Below are 16,979 nucleotides of genomic sequence, written 5' to 3'. Positions count from 1 at the left end.
TCTATCAGTACCAGAGTTTCTGTGTTAAGGCTTTTCGAGCATGCCAGTCAGTATAGATTTTTATCATTTTCTATGTCTGAGCTTTCATGCCCGAAACTCTTAAGCGATAGTGGTTTTAACATTTTTCTACTATGTTCAGAGTCAATAAAGGAATTTGTGCCACAACCATCCACGTTGTTCCTGCATTGTTCTGGGTAGATTTATTTTCCTGGATTTTTTTTAAGCTCCACCCTACTTGACATGCAACAAATTTAGCAAAGTGTGCCATAGTGATAAATCTGGTATGATAACCAAGGGGTCCCAGCTCCACTCAGACATATGTGCAGTTAGTGATTTACATTATATGGCAATGGAAGAGTACTTTTCTTTTTTGCATTATTTCTGTGTAGTGACCCCACTGATTTATTTCTGTACATCACCATATACGCCATCATAGTGTGATATCACTGAGTCTGAATGCTGTACTGTGACATCCCTGTTAACATAACCCTTGTGCTGTAACTTCACTGTTCAGATTATCCAGCCAGTGACCTCACTATGTGCATTATCCCTGTACATTAGGAAAAACAATGTGGATTCTGTGAGGATATGTTAAGAGCATCTTAAAAAAAAGCGTTGTTGTCTACGAAGCATGGGGAGTGACAGTAGGTGGGTGAGGGTCTTGGTTATATATGTATTTGTTAGCAGATACATTTTGAAAATATTTTAAATATTGCATGTGAACATCAGTTTGCATGACGAAGGTATTGTGTCTCTGCTTTCTTTCCTTGTATACAAGGGCCCTACAGTTTTAAATATCTTACCTGCAAGAGTGTCAGCATGTTAACAATGCATTCATATGACTATGTGTTTTTCAGTCCGCAAACTGCGGATCCACAAAACACGGATACCGGCAGTGTGCATTCCGCATTTTGTAGACCACACACACCCAGCCAGCCCTATGATAGAACTATCTATTCTAGTCTGATTGCAGACTAAAATAGGACATGCTCTATATATTTTTTTTGCGGGGCCGCAGAATGGAACTACGGATGCAAACAGCACACTGTGTGCTGTCCGCATCTTTTGCTGCTCCATTGAAATGAATAGGTTTGCACTCATTCCGTAAATATGTCGAACTGATGCGGACCTATTCATATGGTCGTGTGAATGTACCCCAACACATGCAGATAAGCTGCGGAATATCGCAGCAAATTTGCAATGCACAGGGTGAAATCTGTGGCAAAATCCACAAATCATTATTACTTACCTCACTGATCCAACACTGCTTCTGTTTGGCTAGTGCTCCGATACTCACCCCTCTCTACTTTCCAGTCTCTGCATGCCAAAACTGGTTTAGACACAACTACTGGCTGGAGGGGGAATCAGTGAGGCAAGTAATGATGGTTTGTTATTTTAACCATCTTTGACTCTGGAATGAAAATTATTCTTCAAGAATACCTCTTTAAATCAATGTGGTCTAATTGGCGCGGATGGCCTTATTCATACGACAGCGTTTCAGTCTGTGATTTCCAACAGTGATTGTAAGCCAAAAACAAGAGAGTGAAGCCTATACAGAAATAATTTATATGGTAAAGACCTGCACCTGCTGTGTGTTTAGAAGCTGCACCTAGTCTTGGCTCACAATCACTGATAGAAATCACTGACCGAACACAGACTGCGTAAATATGGGCTCATGCACACGACCACATGCATTTTGCGGTCTGCAAAAATACGGATGACATCTGTGTGCATTCCGTGCGGAAAGGAGCTGCTGGCCCTTAATAGAACTGTACTATCCTTGTCCGTAATGCGGACAATAATAGGAAATGTTCTATTTTTTTTTTTTGAGGAACGGAAATATGTTAATACGGAAACTGAATGCACACGGAGTAAATTCAGTTTTTTTTTTTTTTTTGCTGACCCATTGAAGTGAATGGTTCCACATATGATCCGCAAAAAAAACTGAACGGACACGGAAAGAAAATACGTTCTTGTGCATGAGCCCTAAGGCATAATAAGCTTTGTGACTTAAGAGATTAGAGAGGCACAAAAAATTCCTGTGGCACAAAAAAAAGCATTTATCTAAAACATAAAAAGGGTCTCATATCAACTTATCGAAGTCTTATTTTAAAAGGGATGTGTCACGAAACGTATTCTACATTGTTCAAACCAGCATCTGGAGGTGAATACTTTTTTTTTTTTTTTGTATTACATGTAATTACAAAAGTATATCCAGTGAGCTACTCAAAATGTATCTGTATAGCGCCACCTGCTGTTTGTTATTTTCCTTATTTTTTTTGTCCGTCTCTCTAAGCTGGTCTAACAAGCTCAGTTTAAATCTTAAACTGCCACAAGCCATATGTTGTTAGAAGCTGTGGTAGTTACAGGGAGATAGCTGCAGAAGGAAAGCCCCCTGAGCTGCGAGGTTGAAGACAGTCTACAAGAGCAATTGGAGCAGTAAATGTGGAGATCTCTGGACTCATGTGAGGTACAGGGCTGATTCTAGCTTTGTTAGAAAGGCATTGCTTAGTACTATATCATGTCATATTTTCATTTTTACATCAATCATGACATAACCACTTTAGGCAGAGAAAGTAAATACAAAAACAATGTAGAACCTGTCAATTTCTTCTTTAATATAGGTTGTATAGCTGCTGCCATCATATGATAAGAGGAGACCACCATCACTCAGTCTGTGCACGTCTACTTCCACGCAGGAGTTGTTCATTATTACAACATAGGAATTTGGAGACTGACGTGTAACCTGGAATTTATTAAAAAAAAATAAAATAAAATTAGATACACCAAGTATAAAAACATGACTCCAAATATAATCATACAACTATTTAGACTGAACAATTCTGAGAAAAGGATACTACTGTGTACAGACCTATTGTCTACTAGGTTAGCACTAAAAATGTCACCAATCATTGAGTTTTCGGTTCTAAAAATGAATAGTACTGTATTACTACTTTCTTTAAAAAAAATTCAATAAATCAGTAGGCCTTCAGGGGTGTAGTATTTGCCACAATGCATATATATTTATGTGAATGAATAGATGAAGTTATCACTGATTGAAGGAGTTCACAGTCATAAATTATGCTGAGATAAAATTTTAAGATTTCTTACATTAACATTATGAGGGTTGTCAATTATTCAATCTGTAGACAAAAAGATGTTTATTTTATAGATCCCTATTTAACTTTTTGCTACAGAACCACAAACACACTCAATAGTGGATTGTTTTAACCCCTTCTGGACACTGCCATTTTTAACCTTAAGGATCATGCAGTTTTTTTGGAAATTTGACACGTGTGATTTTATGTGGTAATAACTTTGGAACGCTTTTACTTATCCAAGCCATTCTGAGATTATTTTCTTGTGACACATTGTACTTCACCATAGTAAATTTCAGTCAATATTTTAAATTTTTATTTTAAAAAAATTACCAAATTTACAAAAATAAATAAAAAAAATGTAAACTTTCCAAACTTCTCTGCTTTTAAAACAGATAGTAAAACCCAATAGTTATTACTTTACATTCCCCATATGTCTGCTTTGTTTGGATCATTTTGTGAATGACATTTTATTTTTTGGGAATGTTACAAGGCTTAGAAGTTTTGAAGCAAATCTTGAAATTTTTCTGAAAATTTCCCAAACCCACTTTTTAACCACCTCAGCTCCCCTAGCTTAAACACCCTTAATGAACAGACCACTTTTTACACTTCTGCACTACACTACTTTCACCGTTTATTGCTCGGTCATGCAACTTACCACCCAAATGAATTTTACCTCTTTTCTTCTCACTAATAGAGCTTTCATTTGGTGGTATTTCATTGCTGCTGACATTTTTACTTTTTTTGTTATTAATCGAAATTTTACTAAATTTTTGCAAAAAAATGAAATTTTTCACTTTCAGTTGTAAAGTTTTTTTTAAAAAATGACATCTATATATAAATTTTTCTCTAAATTTATTGTTTTACATGTCTTTGATAAAAAAAAAATGTTTGGGTAAAAGTTATAGCGTTTACAAACTATAGTACAAAAATGTGAATTTCCGCTTTTTGAAGCAGCTCTGACTTTCTGAGCACCTGTCATGTTTCCTGAGGTTCTACAATGCCCAGGCAGTAGAAAAACCCCACAAATAACCCCATTTCAGAAAGTAGACACCCTAAGGTATTCGCTGATGGGCATAGTGAGTTCATAGAACTTTTTATTTTTTGTCATAAGTTAGCGGAAAATTATGATTTTTTTTTCCTTCCAAAGTCTCATATTCCACTAACTTGTGACAAAAAATAAAAACTTACATGAACTCACTATGCCCATCACGAAATACCTTGGGGTGTCTTCTTTCCAAAATGGGGTCACTTGTGGGGTAGTTATACTGCCCTGGCATTTTAGGGGCCCTAATGTGTGGGAAGTAGTTTGAAATCAAAATGTGTAAAAAATGCCCTGTGAAATCCTAAAGGTGCTCTTTGGAATGTGGGCCCCTTTGCCCACCTAGGCTGCAAAAAAGTGTCACACATGTGGTATCGCTGTACTCAGGAGAAGTTGGGCAAAGAAGACACCCCAAGGTATTTCGTGATGGGCATAGTGAGTTCATGGAAGTTTTTATTTTTTTTGTCACAAGTTAGTGGAATATGAGACTTTGTAAAAAAAAAAAAAAAAAAAAATCATCATCATCATTTTCCACTAACTTGTGACAAAAAATAAAAAATTCTAGCAACTCGCCATGCCCCTCACGGAATACCTTGGGGTGTCTTCTTTCCAAAATGGGGTCACTTGTGGGGTAGTTATACTGCCCTGGCATTTTAGGGATTATACTGCCCTGGCATTTTAGGGATTATACTGCCCTGGCATTCTACCTCCTTTGTACCACTTTATTACATTCTCAGTTTTGTACCTTTTAGACTTTTTTTTTTTATTTGTTTGAGTAATTTTAGAAACCCTGAACAATTACACTACTCACAAAAAGTTAGGGATATTTGGCTTGTGGGTGAAATTTCAGAATGAAACTGCATTCTAACCTGTACAGGTGAACTTTTTTTTTTTTTTTAAATCTTTATTTATATCATTTTTCTGCATAAAGACATACAATGTTCAATTAAATGCATCAGATATTAAAGACGACAAATCCAACATTGTTACATTATTTTGATCTTCATACGAAGCAGAGAGAGGGTCGACCAGTAGGATAAGTCCTTCCAGCCACAAGTAAGAAATGTCATATAATAGCCTATAAGGCCAGAGTCAACTGACTCTTCCATTCATGCTATTTTATCTTGGAGGCCACAAACAGAGAATTGGCTGGTATGACATCCCCCTAGTCATTGCCTCCACCTACTCCAGGCAGTATGAAAGAAAATACATAAAAACCATTAAACAAAAGGACAGAGGGGGGAAAAAACAAGTCAGTCAGGATGTCAAGTATTAAATCCTCATGCTATCACCACAGTACCTATTCCTCTGAAATATAAAGAATGTGAATGGATGTGAATGGATGAAACACGCAAACTCTATTATACCCCCTGTTGGGAAAGGTGCTAACCTTTGTCCTGAGCATACTTCTCTTCCATATGTACGAGCCAGGGCTGCCAGGTTCTAAGGAACAATTTCCTATTATTTTCCCACCCCGCCAACTCTTCCATCCGACACATTAAATTCATTTTCTCATACCACATTGCCAAGGTTGGCGGGTCTACCTCCCTCCATTTAATAGGAATAAGGAGTTTTGCAGCTGTAATCATGTGAGTAGCTAGCGAGGATTTATTTGGTCTAAAGTTTTTCCCTGGACGCCATAATAGGATCAATGGACCAGTGAGAACAATATTGACCTGGCATACCTTATTAATAGTAGTTTCAATTTCATGCCAGAAATGTCTCAGTGACTGACAAGCCCACCAAATGTGTGAGATGTTACCTACCCCATTGGAACATCTCCAGCATTCACTTGAAGGGATTAAGTTAATTTTGTGAAGAAATTCCGGTGTACGATACCACCTAGTCAGTATCTTCACCGAATTCTCTTGGACCCGCACACACCCTGAGAATCCATGTGAGTGAGATAGCACAAATGCTTTATCCCGGTCATTCAATGTGATACTCCGTTCTCTCTCCCATTCCCTCAAATAAGCTGGGGTCTGCTTATCTCTACCAGACAGTAATTGTCTATATATCACAGAGAGGCATTTTGGGGGGAGGAGGAAGGGAGAAGGACATAGTTTTCCAACCAGGTAGGATCTGGAAGAGGCAAAAGCGACGATCTCAAAAACCTGGCGCAGGTACTCTCAAAGTCCCATTTCTGGATCATATCTACACTGCGTGCAGAATTATTAGGCAAATTAGTATTTTGACCACATCATCCTCTTTATGCATGTTGTCTTACTCCAAGCTGTATAGGCTCGAAAGCCTACTACCAATTAAGCATATTAGGTGATGTGCATCTCTGTAATGAGAAGGGGTGTGGTCTAATGACATCAACACCCTATATTAGGTGTGCATAATTATTAGGCAACTTCCTTTCCTTTGGCAAAATGGGTCAAAAGAAGGACTTGACAGGCTCAGAAAAGTCTAAAATAGTGAGATATCTTGCAGAGGGATGCAGCACTCTTAAAATTGCAAAGCTTCTGAAGCGTGATCATCGAACAATCAAGCGTTTCATTCAAAATAGTCAACAGGGTCGCAAGAAGCGTGTGGAAAAACCAAGGCGCAAAATAACTGCCCATGAACTGAGAAAAGTCAAGCGTGCAGCTGCCAAGATGCCACTTGCCACCAGTTTGGCCATATTTCAGAGCTGCAACATCACTGGAGTGCCCAAAAGCACAAGGTGTGCAATACTCAGAGACATGGCCAAGGTAAGAAAGGCTGAAAGACAACCACCACTGAACAAGACACACAAGCTGAAACGTCAAGACTGGGCCAAGAAATATCTCAAGACTGATTTTTCTAACGTTTTATGGACTGATGAAATGAGAGTGAGTCTTGATGGGCCAGATGGATGGGCCCGTGGCTGGATTGGTAAAGGGCAGAGAGCTCCAGTCCGACTCAGACGCCAGCAAGGTGGAGGTGGAGTACTGGTTTGGGCTGGTATCATCAAAGATGAGCTTGTGGGGCCTTTTCGGGTTGAGGATGGAGTCAAGCTCAACTCCCAGTCCTACTGCCAGTTTCTGGAAGACACCTTCTTCAAGCAGTGGTACAGGAAGAAGTCTGCATCCTTCAAGAAAAACATGATTTTCATGCAGGACAATGCTCCATCACACGCGTCCAAGTACTCCACAGCGTGGCTGGCAAGAAAAGGTATAAAAGAAGAAAATCTAATGACATGGCCTCCTTGTTCACCTGATCTGAACCCCATTGAGAACCTGTGGTCCATCATCAAATGTGAGATTTACAAGGAGGGAAAACAGTACACCTCTCTGAACAGTGTCTTAGAGGCTGTGGTTGCTGCTGCACGCAATGTTGATGGTGAACAGATCAAAACACTGACAGAATCCATGGATGGCAGGCTTTTGAGTGTCTTTGCAAAGAAAGGTGGCTATATTGGTCACTGATTTGTTTTTGAATGTCAGAAATGTATATTTGTGAATGTTGAGATGTTATATTGGTTTCACTGGTAAAAATAAATAATTGAAATGGGTATATATTTGTTTTTTGTTAAGTTGCCTAATAATTATGCACAGTAATAGTCACCTGCACACACAGATATCCCCCTAAAATAGCTAAAACTAAAAACAAACTAAAAACTACTTCCACAAATATTCAGCTTTGATATTAATGAGTTTTTTGGGTTCATTGAGAACATGGTTGTTGTTCAATAATAAAATTAATCCTCAAAAATACAACTTGCCTAATAATTCTGCACTCCCTGTAGTAGTGAAATAAAAGATTTTAATCACCCATAATATGGCAAACTTGCGACGTTTCGTCTCACAAGAGCCTTCCTCAAGGCTTGAGAAAGGCTCTTGTGAGCCGAAACGTCGCAAGTTTGCCATATTATGGGTGATTAAAATCTTTTATTTCACTACTATTCCGGAGTGCAGTCTTACCTTTTTCGTTAGGTGTATATATATATATATATATATATATATATATATATATATATATATATATATATATACACACACCTATCTATATCTATATATCTGTCACGATTGTCAAAACATAAGCAAAATGGATGCAAAACAGCTGCTAAAAATTGATAGACTGCCAGAAAATGGATGCACACACGGATGCAAAATGACAATAGAAACTGACAGCATGATTTTTTTCACTGTTGCGTGAATGTCCTTTTAGGCACAAATTATACAGCCCCCATAAGGAGCTGTATTATGGTTAACTCTCACCTTACTCCGTTGTGCATGACCTTTTAACTTTATTGCAAGAAAAATTATTCAATTCATTACCTGATGCACTCACTGTGGTTCATGTAAAAAAAACTCTCCAACTTACTAAAAACGATGTATGAAATTCTATTCAATTGTTTTCTGAGCAGAACAATTATTTACCTTAAGAACATATTTCATCCCCTCATAGATTAGCTCCACATCTACAGCGTTTAGTAGTGTATGTGCTGCTAAGACTTGACCTCTGTAATGTAAGAAAATGAAAGATTCATATTTCAGACATCCAATACGATTGAATCAACTAACAAACATTTCCTTATGAAACATAACATGTACAGAAATATCCTCAACAGAAATCAGAAGGTACCTTTCCAAAAAGAGTTGTCCAATTATAAAAGGCTCTTTAACCCCTTAAGGACTCAACCCTATTTCACCTTAAGGACTTGGCCATTTTTTGCAAATCTGACCAGTGTCACTTTAAGTGCTGATAACTTTAAAATGCTTGGACTTATCCAGGCCATTCTGAGATTGTTTTTTCGTCACATATTGTACTTCATGACACTGGTAAAATGAAGTCAAAAAAATTCATTTTTATTTATAAAAAAATACCAAATTTACCAAAAATTTGTGGGAAAAAAATGCAAATTTTCAAGTTTCAATTTCTCTACTTCTATAATATATAGTAATACCTCCAAAAATAGTTATTACTTTACATTCCCCATATGTCTACTTCATGTTTGGATCATTTTGGGAATGATATTTTATTTTTTGGGGATGTTACAAGGCTTAGAAGTTTAGAAGCAAATCTTGAAATTTTTCTGAAATTTTTAAAAACGCACTTTTTAGGGACCAGTTCAGGTCTGAAGTCACTTTGCGAGGCTTACATAATAGAAACCACCCAAAAATTACCCCATTCTATAAACTACACCCCTCAAGGTATTCAAAACTGATTTTACAAACGTCGTTAACCCTTTAGGTGTTCCACAATAATTAATGGAAAATAGAGATGCAATTTCACTTTTTTGGCAGATTTTCCATTTTAATAATTTTTTTCCTGTTACAAAGCAAGGGTTAACAGCCAAACCAAATTCAATATTTATGGCCCTGATTCTGTAGTTTACAGAAATACCCCATATGTGGTCGCTGTACGGGCACACGGTAGGGCGCAGAAGGAAAGGAATGCCATACGGTTTTTGGAAGGCAGTTTTTGCTGGACTGTTTTTTTTGATACCATGTCCCATTTGAAGCCCCCCTGATGCACCCCTAGAGTAGAAACTCCAAGAAAGTGGCCCCATTTTAGAAACTACGGGATAGGGTGGCAGTATTGTTGGTACTAGTTTAGGATACATATGATTTTTGGTTGCTCTATATTACACTTTTTGTGAGGCAAGATAACAAGAAATAGCTGTTTTGGCACAGTTTTTATTTTTGGTTATTTACAATATTCATCTGACAGGTTAGATCATTTGATATTTTTATAGACCAGGTTGTCACAAATGCGGCGATACCTAATATGTATACTTTTTTTTTTTATTTATGCAAGTTTTACACAATGATTTCATTTTTGAAACAAAAAATAAATAAATCATGTTTTAGGGTTTCCATAATCTGAGAGCCATAATTTTTTCAGTTTTTGGGCGATTACCTTGGGTAGGGTATGATTTTTGCGGGATGAGATGACGGTTTTATTGGCACTATTTTGGGGTGCGTGTGACTTTTTGATCGCTTGCTATTACACTTTTTGTGATGTAAGGTGACAAAAAAATGGTTTATTTAGCAGAGTTTATTTTTTACGGTGTTCATCTGAGGGGTTAGCATGTGATATTTTTATAGAGCCGTTCGATACGAATGCGGCGATACCAAATATGTATACTTTTTATTATTTATGTTACTTTCAATAAGTTTTTATTATCAGAGAAAGTGTTCACATCCGTGATATACATTTAACATGTACAAAAAATATAGATAAACACATATCTCCAATGTTTTCCACCATATCAAATGATAACACAAATCATTAATACAGCAAATAATGTATAACCAAATCAAATCAGATTAAATCAAATTAAAACAAAGTCATGTCTATACTGTGTCAGTTCTGTGTTAAGATGTTTTCAGAAATTTTAAGATATGCTTAGCTCAACACAAATTTTCAAATGTTTCCCGCCCTCTGGTACGCCCCAAGACCCTCATCACAACCCCAATCTTTCCTGAATCGTTGGATTCAGACTCCTCCAGGCCCCCCATGCCTGAAGATGATGATTCACTCGGAACCGTTGATGTGCTAACATATATTCATACGATCTGGTTGTGTCCACAGACCTGACTATTTCTTGTATATCAGGGATAATTGCACTTTTCCAGTTTCTTGTGATTGCTAATTTGGTGGCTATCATTAGATGGGCTACAATAACCCTAAATCTGACAGGTAATTTGTCAAGATCTATCAGTAACAAGGCCAAGGCCGGGTCTGGAGTAATCTTATGTCCAACGATCTCAGAAATCTCATTAAACACCTGGTTCCAAAGGGAACAAACCCACGGGCATGACCAAAGGATATGAAATAGTGTCCCACGCCCGCCACATCCTCTCCCACAGTGTACACTTGTACTGGGGAAAAACATATGTAACCTGACTGGGGTGTAATACCACCTAAGTGTTGTTTTGATGTAGGCTTCTAAATGTGAGGAACATCTAAAAGTGGCAATTGCTACCTTGTGTGCGGAAATCCACTGTGCCAAAGTAAATGTCCTATTTAGGTCTTTTTCCCAAGATAGAAGTGGAGCTGTTTTCACAAATTGATCCTTATCCCCTAAAAACATGTATAAAAATCTAATCCCAGTATGTACCTGGTTTGCTGCGGACCACCAGATTAATAACTGTATATGACCTGTTAGTCTAAAGGATGGGTTATTCCCCAACGCATGTTTTATTTTAATATAAGAAAAGGCTTCTCTTGGGGAGATGTCAAAATTATGCTTAAGGGTGTCAAAGGGTTTTAATGCGGATCCTAACACTATGTCTGCCACTGTTTTTATACCCTTGTCCTTCCATGCTTTAGATTCAGGCTATCAGACAGGTGTTGTAGAGAATCAATTGGCACTAGATGTGCCATTGATACTGGTGTTTCCTTTCCTCTGTCATGGTATATCTTCCATAAAGCCAGAGACGTGGAGACATAATAAGCGGGATGTATATTTGAGTAGTCATCATGTAGTGCGGCCATGAGTAAGGCGCGTAAGCTATGACCTGCAGTTTGTGACTGTTCAATATGCACCCAATGTTTCTCTCTCTTCTTTCCACCATTCTCTCAACTGATTAACTCTAGAAGCTAGATAATAGTCATATAGGTTTGGCAGACCTACTCCTCCACTCCTCTTATGTCTATACATTATACTTTTCGCCACTCTTGGCCTTGACTTATGCCAAATGAAGGCATTTAACATTTTATTTGCTAAATTAAAAAAGGAACTTGGAATGGGGATAGGGATAGTGCGGAATAAGTACAATAGCTTAGGGAGAATATGTTGCTGAAAGGCTGCAATACGGCCTAGCCATGATAGTTCTGCCTTTGCCATATTATCAAGCTCAGGTTGTAATGATAACAGTAGAGGTGGAAAATTTGCTTTGTATAGCTCCTGGGGGGTAGCAGTCACATTAAACCCTAAGTATTGAATCTTAGATTTCTGCCAATCTAAAGTGAAATCCTCTTTCATTTTAGATAGAGTTTTATCTGGGATTCCCAATGGGAGAGCTTGAGATTTACTCTCATTTATTTTATAATATGAGACAGCCCCGTAGGAACGGATAATATCCATTACCGTCTTCAGGGACACCTGGGGATTGGATAGAGACAAAATTATGTCGTCTGCATACAAAGATATGTAGTGTTGCCTGTTCCATATACTGATTCCACTTACTGCTTCCTCTTGACGTATTGCCTGCGCCAAGGGTTCTAAAGATAGAATAAATATTAAAGGCGACAAAGGACACCCCTGTCTAGTGCCATTGGACAAGGCAAAGGGGTCAGATAACACTCCATTTGTTAATACTCGGGCTGAGAGGTTTGAGTAGAGAACCTTTATAGCTTACACGATAAATTCGGGGAATTCCATTTTGTGAAGTACCGAGAAGACCCACTCCCAGTTAACTCGGTCGAAGGCCTTCTCGGCATCCAAAGTAACCAATACTGTCGGGGTTCTTGATCTGTTAGCAAAGTCAATTAGATTCAACACTCTTCTGGAGTTATCTGTAATCTGGCGCCCTTTTACAAACCCCACTTGATCAGGGGCTACTAAAGTGGGGATTATGTCAGCAAGCCGAGCTGCTAGGATCTTTGCGTAGATCTTTAGATCAGTATTGAGTAGGGAAATGGGGCGGAAATATTGTGGGATGGAGGGTTCCTTACCAGGTTTAGGTAAAGTGACACTGACCGCTTCTAACATTTCTTTGGGCATTATACCAGTTGTCATGGCACTAGACAGGGCTGCATGTAAATGAGGGAGCAAGGTATCAGAGAATATTTTATAGTAGGAATTTGGTAGACCGTCTGGACCAGGACTCTTGATTTGGCAAGTCTTTTATTATTCTAGATATTTCTTCCTGCGATATGGGGTTACAAAGGGATTCCTTCTGGGTTGAGTCCAAGGAAGGAATATTTAAGGACCTCAGGAAGTTTTTCATCACATCTGGGGATGCAGGAGAAAAACCTGGCTCCTCCTTCAGGTTGTACAATTGTGAATAATAGGACATGAACCTGTTTGCAATATCCTTAGGGTCGTATAACTTGTATGATTTAGAGGGGTCCCACAGATAAGGAATTTTTGATTTTAAGGCCCTTGTTTTCACCCTATTTGCTAGGAGTTTCCCTGCCTTATTCGCTTGAGAGTAATATTTGGCTTTAATCTGTTTGAGGGAAAGCTCGTATGAGTGTAAAAAGCTTTCTCTGAGCTGACTCCTGAGCAATCTAATCCTATCAGAAAGCTCTGTCAAGGGTGTGAGTTTGTTTTGCTCTTCTATTTTTTGGATTTGCGTTATAAGATCACTCTGATGTTTGTCCCTTAGTTTTTTATGCCTGTGCCCTAGTTTCAGTAGGATACCCCTTATGTATGCCTTGTGGGCAGTCCAAACAATTTTGGAGCTTGGTCCAGACTTAGCATTAAATTTGAAATATTCCACCAAAGCTGAAGATATCTCTTCTTGATACTTGTTGTTGGCTAATATAAATTCGTTAGCTCTCCACATGGAATTTGGAGGGGAGACAAACTCTTCTGCCAATTCTAACGATACTGGGGCATGGTCCGACCACGTGATTGTCCCAATAGAGGAGCTTTTAGAAGCTGTCAGTGAGACTCTCTCTACTAAGAACAGATCAATGCGAGAATAGGAATTATGTGCTGGAGAAAAATAAGAAAAATCCCTTTCTGAAGCATGATGAATACGCCAAACATCAAATAGGGAATTTGCCAATAAGGACTGGGCAAGGGCATTCGAACCAGTTCTTGCTGTAGAAGAAGAATCCTGATGCGAATCAGGGATCATGTTAAAATCCCCGCATATAATAAGTCTACCTTCCTTCAGGGACTGTACTTTCTTAAAAACCTTGTTTAGGAACTTTATAGGTCTAACATTTGGGGCATACACCACCACTAGTGTATATGTAATATTGTTTATGGAACAGATGTGTATGATATATCGACCCCCTGAATCTATCACTGTATTTTTCTCTGTATGAACCACTGAATTCCTAATTGCTAGAAGTACACCTCTTTTTTTCTTTGGACCATGTGAATGTATCATAGTTGGGAAAGCTGGGTTTTTCAACCTCTCTGCATCTACACCTATAATATGAGTCTCCTGTGCACAAAAAACATCACATTTGGTTGAGATCGCTTCCCTCCACATCATCAGTCTCTTGTATGGGCTATTAAGGCCTCGAACATTTAGTGAGACTATTTTTAGTACCATCTTTTTAGAAGTAGATTAGCTAGAAAATAATCGCACATCTTCCCATACAATAATTGTATATGCAATGAAAAACTGACATGACATATAAAAGAAAAAATAGAAAAAATAAAATAAGAGCAGAAACAATATAAATCTTAACTGTCTGCCCATTAGTCGGGGCAGTAGTGAAAAAATACAAGGGTTAGGCCTAGTTCACACGAACGTTTTTTTTGCGAGTGTACGGGCCGTTTTTTTGTGTTCCGTATACGGTCCGTATACGGATCCATTCATTTCAATGGTTCCGCAAAAAAAACGGAATGTGTTCCGTATGCATTCCGTTTCCGTATTTCCGTTTTTCCAATCCGTTGAAAGATAGAGCTTGTCCTATATTTGGCCGTAAATCACGGGTCGTGGCTCCATTCAAGTCAATGGGTCCGCAAAAAAAACGGAACACATACGGAAATGCATCTGTATGGCATACGGAAAAACGGAACGGAAAAACGGAAAGGAAACACAACGGAACTCAAAAACGGACCAACGGATCCGTTTAAAACGGACCGCAAAAAACTATAAAAGCCATACGTTCGTGTGAACTAGGCCTTAGAGCTCACACCCTTGCGAACAATACAGGGAAAAAACAGTCCTGCCTACCACCAGGAGACTTCTTGTAAAATGAAACAGATTCCTGCTCCAGCTGTATGCAGGAAAAATTGAAGAGTCCTCTCATCGGTGTTTCTTCTGTCTTCTGCTTTCTACCCGGTGCCACTCTCCCTCCTCGGACAAGTAGCGGCGTTACTTTGCTTGAGGGGCATCCTCCACAGCAATATTCCATGCGGCTAATATCGCCTTCCCTTCTTCCACTGTGCGAATAACCGTTAGAGTTCCATTCTTTTGGATCAGCAATTTCACCGGGTATCCCCACCGGTACTGAATGGAATGTGACCTCAACGCTGAGGTAATAGGAACTAGCGTGCGTGGCTGCTGAAGAGTAGCTATGGACAAGTCCGCAAACAGCTTCACTTGTTGGTATGGGTCTGGTAGCGCGTCCATCTTTCTCGCCGCCGCCAAGGTGTCTTCCTTAGCCTGAAAAAAATGTAAGCGGGCTAGCACGTCCCTTGGAACATCATCCGACAGGTGCTTAGGTTTCGCAATTCTATGCGCCCGGTTTATTATAAGATCTTGATCGGTGCTAGTAGGCAGGAGAAGTTTGATTAGCTGTTTAATGTAGTTTTGTAGATCAGCAGCTTGAACGGATTCCGGCACCCCACGCAACTTTAGGTTGTTTCTGCGGGATCGATCCTCCAAATCTGCCACTTTAGCCCTAAGATATGCAATTTCTTCCGCTTGCCTATCATGTGAATCTAATAGGCTATTGTGCGACTCAGCGAATTCTCCCATCTTGTTCTCCACATGATCAATTCTGTTCCCCAGGTCGGAAACCGACGAGTGGATGGGTACTAGGAGCTGTGATATATGTGAGGTAACTGAATGGTTAAATGCAAGGAACATTTCTTTTAGCAAAATACTGGACGCAGGTTTATCGTCCGTTGGGAAGCTATGTAACACCTCTTGTAGAGTGTCTTCAGTATGTTGACCATGGCTGTCACCCGCTTCACTTTCCCCAGGTGCCGGGTCTTGAAGTCTGGGCCTTTGCTTCGCCGGGCTTGTTGTCGGGGATCTCAGTGCTGCATAGCCAATGGAGGCTGTTGTGTCTTGCCTCGTCCTATCCCCCCTGTTGTTGTACTCACTCGCTTCAGTGTTTTGCGGTGACTCCCGAGGGCTCTGATGTTGTGATCTTCCATCATCTGATGCTCGAGGGGATCCAACGATGGCCATAGATGGGGGAGGACTCATGCGGGACTCGTGCGCCGGCGCCATCTTTGTCCCGATCTTGTCCGAAGAAGAACTCTAGTTTCCCTTGCTTTTTCATGCTGCGTTTTCCTCTGGTCATCATCAGGGATGATTCCGGTACCAGATGGCACCAAGAGGTACACTTTAGAGCACGATGTGAGGGATCTGCTTGTCTGAGACGCTATGCTGGAGCAGGAGCTCTGGAATCAAGCGGCCATACTACTCTGCTTCACGGCCAAGCCCCTTTATTATTTATGTTAGTTTTACACAATAACAGCTTTTTTCAAACAAAAAAAAATGATGTTTTAGTGTCTCCATATTCTGAGCCATAGTTTTTTTATTTTTTGGGCGATTGTTTCAGGTAGGGGCTCATTTTTTGCGGGATGAGGTGACGGTTAGATTGGTACTATCTTGGTGGGCAAATGCCTTTTTGATCGCTTGCTGTTGTACTTTTTGTGATGTAAGATGACAAAAAAATTGTTTATTTAGCACAGTTTTTATTTTTTACGGTGTTCATCTGAGGGGTTAGGTCATGTGATATGTTTATAGAGCCAGTTGATACGGACGCGGCGATACCTAACAGGTATACTTTTACCCTATTTTTTACCAATTTTTTTAACCTTTATTTGGGGAAAATGACGTTTTTGTTTATTTTTACTTGAAACTTAATTTTTTGGGGGGGAAACTTTTTTTTCTCACTTTATTTTTTGTCCCACTTTGGGACTTGAACTTTTGGGGGTCTAATCCTTTACAATGCATTCTAATACTTCTGTATTGGAATGCATTGGCTGTATGAGTAATACTGTGTGTATTACTCATACAGCTTCTGGCCTGTGAGATCCAGGGGGCTGGATGCCT

General features: G+C 39.2%; 1 protein-coding gene across 1 annotated transcript in view; it reads right to left on the bottom strand.

Moving 5' to 3' along the window:
• The window catches only part of ACACA (acetyl-CoA carboxylase alpha), a 993,014-nt gene that overhangs the window by 805,893 nt on the left and 170,142 nt on the right, over positions 1-16,979 (bottom strand). The window contains exons 16-17 of the mRNA XM_040424192.1: positions 8,487-8,568; positions 2,601-2,746 (exon numbers count right to left, since the gene is read on the bottom strand). Coding sequence (XP_040280126.1) covers positions 2,601-2,746; positions 8,487-8,568 — 228 coding nt within the window. The remainder of the gene's footprint in view (positions 1-2,600; positions 2,747-8,486; positions 8,569-16,979) is intronic.

This window comes from Bufo bufo, chromosome 3 (genome assembly GCF_905171765.1).
Source record: "Bufo bufo chromosome 3, aBufBuf1.1, whole genome shotgun sequence".
In the NCBI taxonomy this organism is placed as follows: domain Eukaryota; kingdom Metazoa; phylum Chordata; class Amphibia; order Anura; family Bufonidae; genus Bufo; species Bufo bufo.
This window is presented reverse-complemented; position numbering and strand designations above follow the sequence as displayed.